General features: G+C 53.2%; 6 protein-coding genes across 6 annotated transcripts; 3 read left to right on the plus strand and 3 right to left on the minus strand.

Moving 5' to 3' along the window:
• Positions 1–174: 174 nt before the first annotated feature.
• On the minus strand, positions 175–1,807 carry RHO25_008827 (uncharacterized protein; the record flags this gene model as incomplete). Its single annotated transcript, XM_023604631.1, has 2 exons — positions 175–1,217; positions 1,336–1,807. 2 exons carry the CDS (start codon positions 1,805–1,807, stop codon positions 175–177), a joined length of 1,515 nt encoding a protein of 504 aa, XP_023460770.1.
• A 458-nt stretch (positions 1,808–2,265) lies between these two features.
• On the plus strand, positions 2,266–3,315 carry RHO25_008828 (uncharacterized protein; the record flags this gene model as incomplete). Its single annotated transcript, XM_023604632.1, has 1 exon — positions 2,266–3,315. One exon carries the CDS (start codon positions 2,266–2,268, stop codon positions 3,313–3,315), a length of 1,050 nt encoding a protein of 349 aa, XP_023460769.1.
• A 798-nt stretch (positions 3,316–4,113) lies between these two features.
• RHO25_008829 (uncharacterized protein) lies at positions 4,114–6,168 on the minus strand (the record flags this gene model as incomplete). Its single annotated transcript, XM_023604633.2, has 1 exon — positions 4,114–6,168. The coding sequence occupies one exon, from the start codon at positions 6,166–6,168 to the stop codon at positions 4,114–4,116; it is 2,055 nt and encodes a 684-aa protein (XP_023460764.1).
• Positions 6,169–8,591: 2,423 nt separating this feature from the next.
• RHO25_008830 (uncharacterized protein) lies at positions 8,592–9,518 on the plus strand (the record flags this gene model as incomplete). Its single annotated transcript, XM_023604634.2, has 2 exons — positions 8,592–9,105; positions 9,160–9,518. The coding sequence occupies 2 exons, from the start codon at positions 8,592–8,594 to the stop codon at positions 9,516–9,518; spliced, it is 873 nt and encodes a 290-aa protein (XP_023460763.1).
• Positions 9,519–11,192: 1,674 nt separating this feature from the next.
• Positions 11,193–13,302, plus strand: RHO25_008831 (uncharacterized protein; the record flags this gene model as incomplete). Its single annotated transcript, XM_023604635.2, has 2 exons — positions 11,193–11,306; positions 11,416–13,302. 2 exons carry the CDS (start codon positions 11,193–11,195, stop codon positions 13,300–13,302), a joined length of 2,001 nt encoding a protein of 666 aa, XP_023460766.1.
• Positions 13,303–13,692: 390 nt separating this feature from the next.
• RHO25_008832 (uncharacterized protein) lies at positions 13,693–17,487 on the minus strand (the record flags this gene model as incomplete). Its single annotated transcript, XM_023604636.2, has 1 exon — positions 13,693–17,487. The coding sequence occupies one exon, from the start codon at positions 17,485–17,487 to the stop codon at positions 13,693–13,695; it is 3,795 nt and encodes a 1,264-aa protein (XP_023460765.1).
• Between the last annotated feature and the right edge of the window lie 9 nt (positions 17,488–17,496).

The raw sequence follows: 17,496 nt of genomic DNA on the forward strand, positions 1-17,496 counted from the left end.
GAGGCCAACACCTCATGCTTGTCCAGTGCAGAGAAGAGTCATGCTCGATGGATTGGTCTTGAAATCCAGGCCGAAGCCTCAGGCATTCCATCCGCACTTTCCTCCCGTCTCACGTCGTCGCTCACATGCATGCGCAGAACAACGACCAAGACCCAGTGTGGCATATTTTCATATCTACGCAGCCCAGTACTTTCTTTCATTCATTGTCATGCCCCGCGGTATATTGCCAGTCTTACCCACAAGCACCTGACCTCTTCCTCGCTTCAGGTATTGACCTTGCCCCATCTGACCAACAATGCCTCGCGACTGATCCCAAACAACTTCGCCTCGCAAGATGGTATATCTGGGCCAATTTCCGACCTCGATCCCTTCAAATGGTGTATAATCAATATCATGATGCAGCCTGCTTTGCGAGATTGTGGTCGCGCCTGTCTTGCCGGGATGCCAAATGACCAGATCAGCATCATACCCCGGCGCGATACTACCTTTGACGCCATCAAGTCCGTACAGCTTCGCAGGATTGGTTGCCGTCAGCTGAACGAATCGTGGCAGACTCAGCTTCGCAGTTGCTGCCTCCTGGCAAGCTGGAGTCTGGCCAAATAACAGTGCCATTCGAGTCTCAACACCAGGCAGTCCGTTTGGTATCTTGGAGAATCTGGCCACGCCGTCGACGATCCCAAGTTGCTTTCCGCCAGGATGGTCGTACTTGCTCGGAGCGTGATCAGAGGAGAAAGTGGTGAACGTCCCGTTGGCGATGTTCTGCCACAAGCCTTCCAGATCCTTGACTTCATGCCGCAACGGCGGCGAACAAACATGCTTCGCCCCAGAGAAATGGTCGTGTGGCTCGCCCTTTATCTTTTCAGACAGCAGGAATAGGTAGTGCGGACAAGTCTCTGCATGGATGGGCAGTAGTCTAGTCTGCGCCTCACGTACATGTGCTACTGCAACGTCGCTGCTCATATGGACGAGCAACATGGGCGCATCGGCCAATTCCGCCAAAGAGATTGCGCGGTACGATGCTTCGTCCTCGGCGATTCTGGGCCTAGCGATCGCATGAAAGAAAGTGTCAGTGTTCTTGTTCCTCTCAAGACCTTCGATGATCATGCTGATGATATCGTGCGATTCTGCATGTATCATGGTCGTCATGCCGAGCGCCTTACACGCGAATAATATCCTCAGGATCTCGCGATCATTCAACTTCATGGCTTCGTAGGTCACTGCAGATCGATCGACCAGTTAGCTCCCATTCTTACCAAGTCTTGGGGAGTCAACAAGAAACAGGCAGGACTCAATGCCACCGCCGCAACTTGCATCTCGGGGTAGCGTGGAACGTACTATAAAGCTTCACGGATGTGATACCCTCCTTCTCGACCAATACCGGCAGCTCATCTCGGATAATCTCAGGCGTAGGGTTGGTGAGAATGAAATGGAAGCCATAATCACAATAGACCTGATTCGTTGACTTCGATTTGTAGTCTTCCAACGTCGGCCAAAGTGTTTGCTCAGTCTTGGGTTGAGACGCAAAAGCGAGGATGGTAGTAGTGCCTCCCGCTATGGCAGAACGCGAGCCCGTCTCCCAAGTATCTCCAGTCGGCGAATTCTTCTGCGACAGATGAACATGGCTGTCTACACCTCCCGGGGTGATGTAGGCACCTTCGGCATCTATGATCCTGATCTTTGAGGATCGTGGTAAATTCGTGCCAATGCATGCGATCTTGCCATCTTTGACACCGATGTCTAGTCCTGCCGGCAGGACTTCGCTCGCTGTGACCAAAATGCCGTTCGTTACCACTAGATCGAAGTCCATGTTTATGGTCGCTGGCACAGCACTGGTGCCAAGAGTCGGATCCTCTGCGGAGCTCGGATCTACACAGGGATGGTGATGTGGGAGTAAGTGAAGATAGAATGCTTCTACTGCTGCGCACGAATCTCACATCTTACCACCATTTCTCTCTCATCTCTTATGTGTTCACTCTCCATTGCCGCCGATCGAAGTGGCACAGATGCAACCCATTCCTCCGCCGAGAGCCTGGCCGCTTCGATAAGGTTGTCGGGCAAGATAGGCGGAAAATGCGGCGAAGGATGAGCTCTGCTGAGCTGTAGGGTATCCAATGCGTATGGTGGAACTCTATTCAACTGGCCGCTCCGGGTAGCTAGGCGAAGGCACAGCTAGATGTATTATATCTCTAAGCGTATATTCACTGTTCGTGGTAGTCGTCAATCAATGCAACCCAACCACACATCCCTTCACCAAGCTCTCACAACATGTCTAGAAAGATCATCGTTGCGGCCGCACAAGTCGGCGCAGTTCACAAAGGAGCAGAGAAGAAGGAGACAGTGGAACGATTGATCAAGCTCTTGCACGAAGCAGCAGAGAAGAAAGTACAGCTCGTGGTATATCCCGAAGCCACTCTCACGACATTCTTCCCACGTCACTTCATCGAAGACCAGGAGGAGCTCGACAAGTATTTCGAACATGGCGAAGACATTACACAGTCTTCCGATGTGAAACCATTATTCGAGGAAGCGAAAGCACTTGGCATCGATGTCAGCATCGGATATGCCGAACGAACACCAGAAAGTACTGGATACAACACATCAGTCTACTACTCCGCATCTGCGGACAAGATTATAAGCAAATACCGCAAAGTCCACCTCCCAGGCCGCGTTGAGCCATTCGAGGATCCAAATGCCACCAATCAGTTAGAAAAGAGATATTTCAAACCTGGCGATTTAGGCTTCAAAGCCTTTCGCGCATCAGGTCTGGTCCAGGACGCATTGAAGAAATCCGCATCTACTGCGAACAGCGAAAACACAGATGGTAAAGGCGACCCCATAATGGGAATGCTAATCTGCAACGATCGACGTTGGCCCGAAGCATGGAGAGTCTACACTCTGCAGGGTGCTGAGATTCTCATGTTCGGGTATAACACTGGATCGCATATGAGCCATCTCTGGGGAAGTGCGAATACGATGACACCCGAAGAGCAAGAAAAGGAGGCATTGTTCCATTCGAGGCTGGTGCAGCAGGCGAATAGCTACATGAATGCTTGCTTCTCGATTTCCGCTGCGCGTTGCGGCGTCGATGATGGAAAGTATGATCTGATCGCAGGCAGTTCAATCGTGAGTCCGGAGGGGCAAGTGCTTGCCGAGGCTAAGACAAAGGAGGATGAGTTGGTCGTGGCTGAGATTGATCTTGCGGAATGCAGGAAGGGGAAGGAGAAGACTTTCGATTATGGGCGGCATAGGAGAATTGAGGCGTACTCTCTGATCACTGAGCAGACTGGCGTGGTGGAGCCTCCATTACTCGATTGATCTAGGAGTTGACTCCTACCTAATTCTAGGTCGAAACGGATATATCGTGCAGTGCATCGGCTCCGAATGCGATTGGGTCCATGTTGCCAAAGCTCATGCCATTCCGAAATACCTCGACTTACCAGCCCCGCACTGGTTGACATGCTACTGCAACTTACATCTGTGTTCTCCACCTCATCCATAGGGAATTGTAAATTTTCATGTGCCATCAGTGATCAGATGGCGAATGTGTCCGCTGGAGGCTCTGCCACACGAACTTCACCGAAACAGTCGATCTGCGGAGTTGCCCGACGCCTGTCAGGTGGTCCAGCGACTTGCAACGAATTTGCTGACACGCCGGGTACATTTCTGGTGCAGTTTGATCATGTCTCGATGCGTCTCGACGCGTCTTGACGCAAAGGTTGCGATTGTGGTCCCGAGGTTTTTTAAGCCTCCACGAATACTGACGCGGCCTTCCTGTCAGCCATTCGATGACGATCCCGTCTCCTTCAGCCTGCGCTGGTGCTTCCGATCGACCATTCGCAGATGCACAGCCTAGCTGTTGTGCCGTAGTAGTTGGAGAGCTACACTTTCATAAGCTCGAGGCCTAAAGCTTCGGTAAGTGAGCATAGGTTCCAGATCGAGCAGCATCCAGGAGAGTAAAGTGCTTCTGTAGTAACGAGCTGGTATCGTGCAGATGAATCGAGAAGCCTGGGTGTTGTGATGCCGCAGATTCGCAATGCGATGACGGTCATTCTGATCATGCCGCGGTAACAGCACGGTCAAGACAGATCAGGCGCCGCGACTGCTTGCATCTACTCATCTGCTATCGCCACTTCGCCCAGGCCCTGCCTCAGCTTCTTTAAGGTCACCCTCCTCGCCAGGCAAGAATATTTCGTGTCCACTACCATTCCGCACTTTGAAACTTGCAACACAGCCCACCGCCGCTATCGTAGCAACGATCCACCAAGCCATGCCAACAATGCCGCGTTCGGTCCAAATCCCATACCAATAACCAGCCAATATAGGTCCTACGGTTCGAAAAGTTGCCGAGCAAGCGTTTCCGATACCGTGGATAGTAGCCAATACACTGGGATGTGGCGAGCTATTGTTGAGCAAGATGATTGAGGCTGGAAGCGCAAAAGTCCTTGCTGCAACTTGCAGAAAAAGGACGAAACTGATCCCAAGCCAGATAATGGCACCACTGGCGGCTTCGGGAGGCGCAGTGGTGGAGGGCAAGAGCGCCAAGTATGGAGCAAGGTAGTACGCCATTGGAAAGAAGAACAAGGACATTCGAAAGCAGCGCATCAAGCCAAATTTGCCGTTCGCCCAAGGGTATAGGAGGAATTGCAGGGCTACGCCTATGAAGCCAATGATAGACATGGCATATCCAATCGTAGGTGGGGGAAAAGCCAAACCGGCGGCAAATTTGAATGCGCTCCTCGGATGAAGCGTCCTATCCTGACCCGCAGACTGTGGCACAAACTCTCGAGGCGTTGCAAGAAACAGAATCCAAAGATTAGCAAATGCGCCCATGTGAAAGTCAAAGATTGCTATGCTGAGCAGCGTCCAGAGTACGTTCGGAGTCCAGATTCTGCGAAAGGAAAGTCGTTGCAGTGGCCTTATTTCTTCCTTTTCCCCAGTAGAGTTCAATCGATCCATTTCTACTGAGCTTCGTTCTCGACCGGAAAGTAGGCCTTCCCTCTGGCTTTCTTGCAGTGCCTGGAAGCCGCGAGCTTTCAGCAAAACAACTTGATCGTAGATATTGCGCACCTTGGCTATAGGATCAAAAGGTTCGACGTTCGCGTGTTTTCCTGGAAGTGTTTCCGCCAGATAGAAATGCACGAGGACGGCTTCAGCAAAAAGTAACACGGTGCTCATCAAATTCGCTGCCGCGTAAGGATGGTTCTTCATCCAAGTTACACCAATGTCGCCCCCAAACGTGCTTCCTGGGCCAAACAGACCAGGCAAATTGACCACCGGATCCACCAGTAGTCCAGCCAGTATGGGACCTGCCACGTTGGCGACGTTGAACGCCGCGGGTAATAGCAAGAAAGCTCTTGGGTGCCATGGCTTTGGGGTGAGTTCCGCAACCATTGTCCTCGCCGAGCCCACAGTCCCATTTATGGCTCCACTCAGAAATCGCCAAAATACTGCTTGTCCGTATGTTTTACTGAACCCTACACCAATGCACCCAAATCCAGTACCGATCAAGCCTATTAGAAGTACCGTCTTCCTGCCCAAATTTGGCTGATCTGCCGCTCTGCCCCAGAATATACTCGTGACAATCTGGGCGGCTGTGAAGGCGCCTTGTAGCACGCCCGCTTGATGTGATATGACCACATCTGACAGCTCTGGGTCAAAACTTTTGAGCTGGTGCACCATGAAAGTCTGCAGGGCAGCCATTTGGAAGAAGTCGACGAAGCGGGATGCGGCGAGGATGGCCAATTGGCATTTGTTGGGTAGATTTGCCCATGTCGGAGTCACTGCTGGGGCCTGTGAAGGGTCGACTCGCTCGATCATGGGATTCGCTGCAAAGTGGTCGGAGGAAATGGATGCTCGTGTATCGTTCAGTCGTTCGGAGTTCGGAAGCGATTGGGAGTATCTGTCGGCGCTGCCATTTTCATAGGTGAGAGGTGCTCCAGACCATTGGCCAGCAACAATCTGAGGTGTCGTCTCGCCAAAGTGCGGCCCACGCTGAGGGGACTCGGGCGGGGACTCGTGTTCCTTTGGCGTGCCCTTGGCAGCCGTATCTGTTCGTTTATGCTGGGCGGGAAGCTCTGGTGCTTGGTTCAGCAAGGCATCGGTCAGGCTGGCGCGATTTCTCGGAGCATTGGGAAAGTGCCGAGACGTGCTGCGTTGGTGTTGTGACATGCTGCAAGGTTAAAAGTAAGGTTGGGCGCCCGGGCGATGGCGTGCTGGACAGCTGCACCGGGTTTGCATGTAAGAAAACCTGAAGTCAAGATGCAAAGCCACCGTCTCAGCGGTGGAGGGAGAGCATCGAGTAGTGATTGCAGTGAACAACGAGCAGCGCCAGATGAGATACGTCAGAGCAGGCGCTGCTGGGCCACGACAACGCTGGACCGACGTGTCGAGGTTGGGCGAGAGGCTGCGGACGCTGGCCGGCCGCGTACATGGCCTCCCTCCTCGTTGCCATTATTGCCCGCCGCGACACCCTTCGGCCGGACTTGTGCACTTCGCCAAGCAGGAGTGATCGCATGCTTGTCTGCGGGCGCGGGTCCGAGTGATGAGTGTGCAGGAGACGATGCGTTGCTGTGGGCCTGCTTTCGCAAACTTGCAAAACAACCGACAGCCGCGAACCCTCGTTTCTACTTGCCCGATGTCGGGACCACCACCAACACCACAATTCTTCTTCCACACTCGTCCAACGCCAAGTCGCTTGCGGCACTTGGAGCCGCCATCTCGAGATTGCTTCCAAGATCGATGACCGCGAGAGTCACCTCCTGGTCTGCTGTGCTCTACATTCGAAGCGTTCGCTCCAGGCGGTTTCGATATCCTTGACCATGGTCAGAGATTAATTGTTGTCGATCACCTGAGCACCTCTCTTTGCCACTATACGATACTCGTGGATACTGTAGAGAGCGATGCATGGCAATGCCAGAAGCCATGCGAGCTGCTCCTCGAGTACCAGGTTTACATTGTGTCCAGCTATCTGTGCGGAAGCAGCGACTCCTGAGCCAGCGCTCAGATCAACACCATAGTGTAGCCTGTGTTCGAAATTTTAGCAACTCTCGAGGACGGAACGAAATGTGCGGGCCAATACATTCGATGAGACGGGACATGAGTGTCACCATCCATCTACACAATACAACAGTATCAGGCTAGATGTGAGGCTCTTTCAAGCCAGATGTTTGATGGACGCATCTGGACTTTTACTATGCAAGATGCCTGCATGTCGAGACTCCTTGAACCTTGCAAAACACTACATTGATAGAAGTGTTGCAGAGTATTGTCTATACTCGTGGCAGAATGTGCGACAGAGGTTACTCGGGCAGTGTTCTAAGTACCCCTCGCAACTCACCAGTCCCTGTGTTTGAACGACATGATTGGCATGATCGGCGATGCAAGTCCGATAGCTTCGAGAGGTATGTGAAGTGCGTTCACTGGAATCGCTTGCCCCAGATGTGCAGAGGCTCGGAGAACGCCATGCGGCTGGAATGGATGCGGGACGCAGCAGTTTTGCTCTCCGGTGCACCTACTGGCCATGATCAAACTGTGCTTCCTGTTGTCATCCAGAAATGCCTAAAGTTAAGGTGTACAGCAAGGTTTCGGTCTGCCGCCACGTGGTATGGGATTGGAGGATGTCGCCGAGCTGCCAAGATTCTGGATCGAGCAGGTGCACTCCACATGGAAAGCGAGCACCTTCGTTTCTCGCATTCCCAGATGTTACCCGCACAGCGGCGCGGATTGCAGGAGCTCACCCCCTCCGTTTTGCTAGCACAGTGCCGTTGGCATTCTCGAGGAAACGATCTGCTGCCATTGCGCAGTCTCGATCCAAGCCTTGACAAAGCCTTCCAAGAAACTGGTTCCTTCAACGGTGTCCAGCGCCCGGTGTCGCCCAAAATCTTGACGAGCGCTGGCGTGGCTGCGCGAATCGAATTTCGATGGAATGCTGCTGCAGCTGTAACATCCCACTTGGGAGGTCTCCGGCCATAGAGCCACTCTGAGCGGCAAAACGCCCAGCCGCCAATCTTGCCCGTCGTCTTGCCCTCTGCGGCCTGATGCGCCAGGTTGGGGATGCTTCGTCGTTGTCAAGTCAGCCTGGAGGCCACGAGCAGGACACGAAGCTAGGTACGCGCAAGACTGTCACGGCCAGGTGGTCGCGGCTTTCAACCGCCAGATTTGCTATGCAAACACTCCCATTAGGTTCTGGCATTCGTTGGGGGCAAACTGTTTGAAGTACGTCACCTACACGCGTCTCAAATCAAGCGAGACGGCCAAGACAGCGGAGCGCTCGTGGCACTCGATTCATTGAATTTGATAGTGGCGCACACCCTGGCATCTCTGCTTCTTAGCGACCTTAGCGCAACCTGGATAACGGGGATCATCACTCCAAGCTCTTACCCGCCGCTATGCTCCTGGGACTTACGACCTCACTCGCATTGGGCAACCTCCCCCCAAGCCACTCACTACCTCTTCACTCACCGACGTCTTAACACCCACTTCAGATTTCATTCTTTCACTCTCTGTCAGCACTTTCGTTCATCCTCCGAACTCATTGAAAACTTTGAAGCACAACCATTCCGAAATCCCCGAAAGACGCAGAAGTTGCAATCATGGCCTTCCAGCCATACACTCCCAAGCCTGTCACGGACATCTTCACTTCAGACACCGATATCAACCGTCGAGAATGCCGGCGAGTCGTGCCAATGAGAGTACTGGCCCTGGGCCTTGGCAGAACTGGAACCGCCTCTCTTCGAAGTGCCTTGCAGGAATTGGGCTTTCGGGACTGCTACCACATGATGTCCGCCTCGGTCGAGAACCCACCCGACTGCCTTATGTGGTCTGATGCACTTGCTGCAAAGTACGACGGCAAGGGCAGATTTGGTCGTGAGCAATGGGACCAGCTGCTTGGTCACTGTCAGGCCGTGTGCGATTGGCCCGCTGTCGCCTTTGCGAAGGAGTTGATTGAAGCGTATCCGGACGCAAAAGTTCTTGTCACTACCCGTGACGTCGATAGCTGGCATGCTTCTACTATGAAGACTGTGCACTGGCGTGCTACCGAGCCGGAACTAAAATTTGTCTCCAAATTTGACTGGGCAGCAGGACTGTACCAACCCATGCTTTCGAGTGAGTTCTCCTTGTCCCAATAAACAAACAACAATTGTACTGACTGCCTCGCAGAGTTCTGGACTGAGTTCTGGGAAGGCGATTTCGAGAAGAACGGAAAGCGACGTTTCAATGAGTACTATGATGAAATTCGATCACTAGTTCCCAAGGAGAACCTACTGGAGTACAAGATGGGCGAAGGCTGGAAGCCACTCTGCGATTTTCTCGAGGTTCCTGTCCCCGAGGGCAAAAAGTTCCCACGAACCAACGACACCGATGGATTCGTGGACCGCTGCCGACGCAGGAATCGTATGCAACTGATGAATGTCCTCTTCCGCGCGACTGTCGTAGGTGGCTCGCTGGCGGCAATCGTTTTCAGCGCAAGCATGACCATTCGGAGGTTATTCGGCAGCCGCGGCAGTCTATTGTCATGAGCATGGCCATACTCGGGCGTGAGATCATCACCATGCGTTCGCCGCGAAGCTTTTCCTTTTCTCTGCATGCATCACGGTATCGCTCATCACTGAGTATCAGCATGGTGTACGGAGTTGGGCATTTGTTTCATCGGACGGCATAGCATATTCGGAGTTTGTTTGGGCTAAAGGCTGCATATTGGGTTCCAGATTTGCCAGTGATCTGAAGACACCAGTGGCAGCACTAGAAATAAAAGCTATATTCTGATCAGCACTTGAGATCCAGATAGACAATGTATATGGAGAGTAAGAAACTGATGATAGTTGCTCCGTGTCCCACTGAATCACTGCTGAAACATCGATGCGTCAGTCTTTTGTCCGTGCTCGAGCCTGTCCAGAGCTTCAAAAGTATCGGTGCAACATTGAGACACTGATCTGTGACGTTCATATTGAAAGCGCGTGCAAGGTTACTCAACCAGGGGACCCGATGCTTGCTTCTCGGGCCATGCGCCGTCGGGACAGATTAGGCTTGCATGTCTTGGCAGGCAACAAAATGCAGAGTCGCAATTTGATGGACGCAAACCAAAAAACGTGGAGTACCAATTGCAACAGCTCGCCCGGTGCTTTTCCGCTCCACTCACCGTCGTACGTAGCCATGTCGACGGGCAACGCGTAATATCGTCGTACGCACTCGCATCGGCTGCCGACGACCTGAAACGCGATGCCTGCGATTTCAGACCGAAGTGATGCAGTGGGCCGCCGCTTGCCAGCAGGAGAGATCATCGGTTTGCGTTGATCCGAATAGTGGGCGGCTTTCTTCCCTGTCTGTCGGCCGCGTGCATTGGTCCTGTGTACGAATCATAGCTCATATGCTGTTCGGGAGAAGCTTAACAAGTCGCGCGGTTAGGTAGGAGGCGAGCGGTAGTCACACCACCATCGAGCCGCCTTTATTGAGTGTCTGAGGGAGATTGCTGAGCGCTGCAATTGAGTCAGCGATTGAAGACGGACAGGCCTGGTACTGCAACCGGTCGTGCTGATTATGCTTCGAGAGGAGAAGGTGGATTGTCCTAGAATGCAGCGGATCATCAGCTTGCCACGCGTTTCCGCGCACGGGACCACCTCTTCGCGTTCTGCTTCCAGCATCCGCCGTACAGTGATCAATAACAATCAATCAATACCACGAGCAAGCACGGTGGCGACGGCGGGCTCCTGCTGCTAGCGGGACGCGCGCATCGCCCTTTCTTGCGTCGCTCGCTCGGGATGCCGCCAACCGCGTCGAGCTCCCCCTGCCGTCCACGCATGCACCACGACGTTGCAACTGGTGTCGAGGAATTCTGCTAGCGATAATAACGACGATGTCGGCGCTCATCGGCACTTGCTGCTATTCCGGGCGCCTTGCTCATGGTGTCTGGTGTGATGGCCGATACCAGCTCGCCGTCGCCGTCTTGTCCTCACAACCGCTCTTATGCTCCTCGGTTCGTTCAGCGCCTGATCTCGTACCCTTTCTCTTCCTCCTCTTACTGTGTTCATAACGTGAAGTGCAAGTATCCTAGGACCGGATCGGACCACTGCAGCAGATCAATCGCCATAGTCGCGTGGCACTCCGCATGTTGTCAAGACGCTACCCTCTTGCGTGATCACTAACTAGAGCGACAGCCCTGGACGAGCACTGCATACAATCTGCTGCGCAGCCCGATGGCCCGGTTGCCTGCAGTGGGACGGGTATGGGTGGCCATCGCATCACTGCTATCGCACGTGCGATGTACCGAGCTGAATAATGAAACATCTCCTACCCATCAGTTCAAGTCGGTACGTCGGCATTGAGTTTTTGACTTTCTATGGTCTAGATGCAATACGAGCTGCCTTGGCGACCTCACTTGTGGACATGGTGGCGCTGACTACTGCTGCCGAGACATAGAGACCTGATCTTCACGCTCCCATCATCACCTTTTACGTTCATCAACCGGAGAAGATCATCCCAGGATACATCTTCCTCGCTCCATACCGAAATGTCGATCCCGGGCCGTACATCTACGACAACAATGGAGAGCTGGTGTGGTCAGGCGCAGGAGAGGTGGGCCCGATGACTGCACATACACCGCGAGTATGTCGATATCGAGATGAGGACCATTTGTGTTTCTTTACAGGCGAGCAGCATCAAGGCTTTGCGCGCGGGCATGGCGTGATTATGGATAAGCATTACCGGGTGGTGAAGCAAGTGGATAGCTCTGGCGCTGGCGCCAGCAGTGACATGCACGAGTTCAAGCTCACGCCCTATTCCAATGGCAAGACTGCCCTAATGACAATTTATCAGCCGAGACAGTACGACCTCACTGTCAATCCGAGATTCAACTTGCGCAATGGCATGGGCTGGATTGTGGAAGGCGTATTCCAAGAGGTCGATATTGAGACTGGAAAAGTGGTCTTCGAGTGGCGCTCTCTGGATCACGTCGATCCCGCCCAGGCCTGGACATTCCCAGGAACGACAGACACCAGTGGCACAGGCCTCAATGAACAGGAACCATGGGACTACTTTCACCTGAACAGCATCGACAAAAACGAAGAAGGCGACTACCTTTTGTCAGCGAGACATTGCAGTGCCATTTACAAAGTTTCTGGGGAGACGGGAGACATTATCTGGCAACTGGGTGGCCAAAACGGGCACTTCAATCAGACGAATTTTCAGTTTTCATATCAGCACCACGCAAGATGGATCTCGGAGAATCAGACTCACACAGTTCTTTCCCTTTTCGATAACGGCAGTAATAGCTTCCACGCCACTGGGGAGTACTCGCATGGTTGGATCGTGGAATTGGATCATGTCAACAACATTGCGACTATGGTCAAAGAATTTGGTGCTCCGGAAGCCGAAGGTGGTCTTCTTTCGACATCACAAGGAAACTTGCAACTACTAACCAACGGCGGGGCGCATATTGGATGGGGAGAACACGCCTATTTCTCGGAGCATTTGCCCGATGGCGAAGCCACCATGTACGCGCACGTGGCAGAACGGGCTTCGAATGTGATGATATATCGATCGAACAAGTACAATTGGACAGCGCAGCCGGTGACGAAGCCGGCTTTGTGGACATATAGTAGATTCGGACAGGATCACATGGGACTTTGGGTATCCTGGAACGGAGCCACCGAGGTCAGGAGCTGGAAATTCTACACTGGAAATTCGGCCAAGGGACCTTGGGTTTTGTCCGGCAACGTATGGAAAACAGGCTTCGAGACCGAACATCATATTCAAGGATTCGCGCCTTGGGCGTATGCCGAAGCTATCGATGCTAATGGGCGCGTAATGGAAGCGAGTACGATTACGAAAACTTGGGTCCCCAGCGAGACTTTGAGAGAATTTTGCCATGATCGAGGATGCGATTACGCCGAACGAGTCGCGGTAGAGGAAGAAACGCCTTGGGAGGCAGAAGTCGCAACAGATGAAGCACTTCTTTCAACGAACCGAGGATACGATACGTCGAAATACTACTATGAACTTCCCAGCGGAAAGGCAATCGATCACGGCAAATCTAGTTCGGACTACGGCGCAAGCGGCGCACACACCACAATAGCAGTGATGATGGGCGCTCTCCTCGGTTGCTTGATTACTGTGTCAGGTTGGTATATGCATCAAAAAGGCGCTATGGATCGTGTGAAAGATGCCTTGGCTGAAACGCCGATTGGATCGAAATTACATTTGGGAAAGTACATGAGAGTCCGGCAAAAGGATGTCGATGCATACGGGATAACATCTGAACTGAGGACTGGTAGTCGAAGGTCTTTGTCTTCGTCTGGTTGGTCATAACGCGAGCTCGCGTGCAATGAGGTATTTTGAGTAGTCTGGCGTTTCAAGCTTTGGATAGAATCGATGGGATCAGTGTAGATATATGCATATGGGCAACCGTGTTCTGCGTAGCAGAAGTCGAGTAATGAACAAACAGCAGCTCCTGGCTTGGAGATACCGGAACAAATTGTTCTCAAGTGAGATTTCGTAGAGGTAATTGATGAACAACAGGCCAGAGTTCCATCGTTCTATTTACATGTAGGTTACATGCCAAAGCCGCGGCATCTTACAGTCTATTGATCGCATTACTACACACATCATTATCCAGACACCAGGTCTTGTCTCAGGTGGAAGCCAATCCCGATGGAACTTCAGTTGGCCGTCTCTCCCGCGCCAGTTGACTTGATCACTTCATTTCAACCCAAAGCCTTCCGACTCATCAACAGCCCTCCACAGCTTCTCTTCCAACTGTTCCCGGTAATCATACCTCCACAGCACCAACATATTGAAACACGTCCTAGCGACAGGAAACCTCGTTCGTTCATCTGGCCCACCTCCGCCCCAACCATCTCCGCCAGCCTGGATTCGCAAGATGAGACTGGTGGCGCCAACAGCTGGGATTCGATCAGAACCCGTGACAAAAGTCAACAATTTTCTTTGCTTCTCTGGGGAAGCTTCGCTGAAGAGTTCCCAGAACCATCCGATGACGGGGACCTGCTCGGCCGGATTGGCAATCAGCTGATGGGGAGGCTGGAAGTGCCGCCAATTCTCGTATTGGGCAACGGCGCGCAAGGAGTCAACGTCAAGCGCTTCATCGCTGCCGCGAATGAGCAGTTCGATCTCTTCCGCACGAAATAGAGACAAAGCATTGCCGGCACAGACAGTGAAAAAGCCTCGCTTGAAGGGCTCAAATTGTCGAGCCACAGCCGTGTCAAGCAGATAGCGTACATATGCATCCACGAACTCATGGCGATTCGCATTTGTGACAGGCGTGTTTTGTCCATTTGGGGCCAGCGGGACATCTTGAACAATGCCATAGCGCTCGACAGATGCAACAAAGTCGAGGGCAAAGGTACCCTGAACATCGCCGTCGAAGTCGAGCAACTTTTGCAGACCAGCAGCAAGAGATGGTCGAAATTCGGCGAGATCTTGCAAGGTGTATGTCATTTGGCCTTTTGTTCCGGTCAAAGAAGAAACATTGGAATTCGAAGAGCCAGTTATGGAGGCGGGAGCAGCAGCAAGAAGTTTGCGGAAGGTGAACAGAGGTAGCGGAACATCGAGTATGGTGCTGTTGTAGATGGCCAGCCCTAACAACACACCAACCAGATGGTATTGGTCCGAAGTCTCGAATGAGTTTGGGTTGAAAAAGCACATGTTCGACTCTTCATCGTACACAAACATGCCGTGGTCAGGGTCGAAGATCTCGCGCACGAGCATCAGGAACCATTCCTTTCGTGGTCCGCCGGCGTCGACGCCCTCCTCTCCGGCGAAATGAACACGCATACCCTTCTTCAAGTCTTCTTGCCCGGCGCCCACGGCTTCACTGATCTGCCGCAGACTGTCATCCACTATGCACTCTCTTCGAACGCGCAAGTGGAAATGACCGTCGCTTTTTGTGGATCGAAATATCTGATCAAAATAAGCCTCCCGGGCCTTCAATGACATCTGTCGCTGAGCATCGAACTCCAGAATCTTGATTTTGGTGCCAATGGAGATGAACAGCGGGTACTGGCAGAAAGTGAACTTGTCCCTTCGCTTCTCCCACTCTTTGAAGTCTTCGATCATATCGAGATAATCAAGCAGTGTGTTGTAGAAGCTGGAAGTGTGCAGTAGTTGGCCGCTACGTTTCGCTTTTGCTGCCGGCGTCAACAAGCCGTTGCTGAGGTCTGCGCTCACCAGATGACTGTCTTCCAGTTTGAGTCGCTTGCCCTGCCAGATATTGTTCGCATGGAACAGCATTGCCATCACGCGAGCGGCAGCTTTCAGCTGCCAGTCGCCCGACCAATCAGGCTCATCCACATTCTCGGACCTTCCTCGATTAATCGAACCACTCAGGCCCATGGCGGAATGCAATTGAGCAGAAGTGTTCATGGAGCCGCCTGAAAGATTAGGAATGAGGCCATTGTCGGCCGCACTACTCTTGCCCCGAGCACGACTGGACCTGCGATCAATCCTGTATGTCACGAAACTTGCCACTAGATCTACATGCTTGATGAAGAGTTCTTCATCAAAACGCGAGTACCAGCCGATGAGGTATCGCTGACAATTCTCGTTGGCGTGCGCCAAGAGTCCAAAGATACGTTTCAACAGTCCATTGTGTTGGCTCCCGCCACGGCTAGAGGTCTTGCCAGGAGTGCGCTGGACAGGACTGGCGGGCATTTTTCCCGCAAGCTTGTCTGAGGTAGACCTGCTCAGATATCGTTCTCCACCAGACCGTGTCCGCTGAGGCTTTGTGGAAGGGTAAAGGGAAGGATTGGCGAGGATTATGAGCAGCCATCGCAGATCTTCGGGCTCCCGCAATGGCTTTGAAGGCCGCTTCAAGACGTTTTCTGTCAACTTGAGCAAGGTCCTGATGGCATGTTCCCTCGCGTCTGCCATGTCGTCATCAATTTCTTCGCTGTCTATTTCATGCCGGAGGACAGCATTGCTGCTTCCTTCATCGTCAGACAGAAGTTGGTCTTGTTTCGTGCGCCAATCGTCGCCAGCGGAATGTATCATGTCGTACCACAGCGCAACTTCGGTCCAATCGATGTTTGGTGACTTCGAGCTGACAGGCCGACGCGGTCCCTCGCCCACCTTTTTACGCCTTGTTGCCTTTTCGGTCTCCTTGCTGGCAAGACGACCAGTCCACCAAGTGCCATTTTCGCCAATATCACCGAGCAACAATGTCTTCGCATCGAGCTCCGACAAGCCATCCATTGGGCTAGGATTCCAAGTGCTGGCCACGGGCTCTTTGAATGGCGTCTTGATTTCACTTTCACTCCGCGTGCGACCATTCATGCCAGGCCGAGCTGTACTGAAGGAGCTGTTGAGGCACTTGAAGTCACCGAAGCTCGCAACCAAGTAGTCCTCAAGCGGTCTGAAAATGGATTTGATTCTGTCATATTCGCGACGCTGCTCAACCTCCTGAGCTGTTAGTTGTGGGCTTTGATGAGCCCGGGGCGAATGTGCGCGAGCACGTGGAGTCAATTGGCCGTTCGTTGGAGGCAGTAGGTTATGCGAAGGCCGCCTGTTCGGCATCTGCACAGGAGGTGGAGGCGGTTTTCTGTTCGGTGGAGCAGGCACTGGCTTTCGTGGTGTCACACTGGATTGTCCACCTCTGCTAGGAGGGGGCACAGCAGAATCGGAAGGCAAATCACGCCGCGAATTGGCAAAACGTTCAGAGTCGTTCCGCTCCTGCGTTGTCCGTCCGGACGCAGGAATCGCCAATGAAGCTGTGGGACCGTCAGATGGTGAAGCTGACAAAGGCGTATCTGCAAGGTCTCCAGCATTATCTTCTGCCTTCAGCTGATGCACAGCGAGTGCTGCGGGTAGCTGATCGGGGCCGAACACATCACTCTGGACGTTGGTCGGCCGCTGCTGAGTCGGTCCTGATCGTTGCCGTCGTCCTTGCAAATATGTCACAACGCACCGGTCAATGATGGCGCGCGTCTTCGCCAGCGAAACGGGCAAAGCTGCACCAGCCGCATGGGCTGGAACTGGATCTGTGGCTGCTCTATGCGGATGGGGCCGGCTCTTGTCGTCCTCGACCTGTTCCTCGACAGGCTTGAGGTCATTTATGGTCAGACAGCACAAGCATCTGAATCTGGACAGCTCTTGGGGCACTTTGCACTTGCTATCGCAACACATGCATACTCTGGTCGCCTTGCCATCCTCATCCACGACCTGACTTCTCTTGCCCGAAATGACGCGGGTGGGTTTCTTGGGCGCGGGCTCGTCCAGGACAGGCACAAGGTCGTCGTCGAGCGGCACATCGGTCTCGTGGAAGTTGCCGGCGCTCTTCTTGCGGCCAAAGATCTTCGGCAGCGGGTGGCTCACCGACCGACTGTGAGCATGCTGGCGTGCTGCGGGCGCACGCGATTGCACTGCGCGCTCGGGGTTGAGCGTGGGCGGGTCGAGGCATTCATTCGGGGGTCGCGGCTTGGTTCGGTTGTGGTTGCTCGACGATCCATGCTTGGGGAGCAGGCGAGACCAGGTCGATGACATTGCTCATCG

This window comes from Cercospora beticola, chromosome 5 (assembly GCF_033473495.1).
Source record: "Cercospora beticola chromosome 5, complete sequence".
NCBI lineage: Eukaryota > Fungi > Ascomycota > Dothideomycetes > Mycosphaerellales > Mycosphaerellaceae > Cercospora > Cercospora beticola.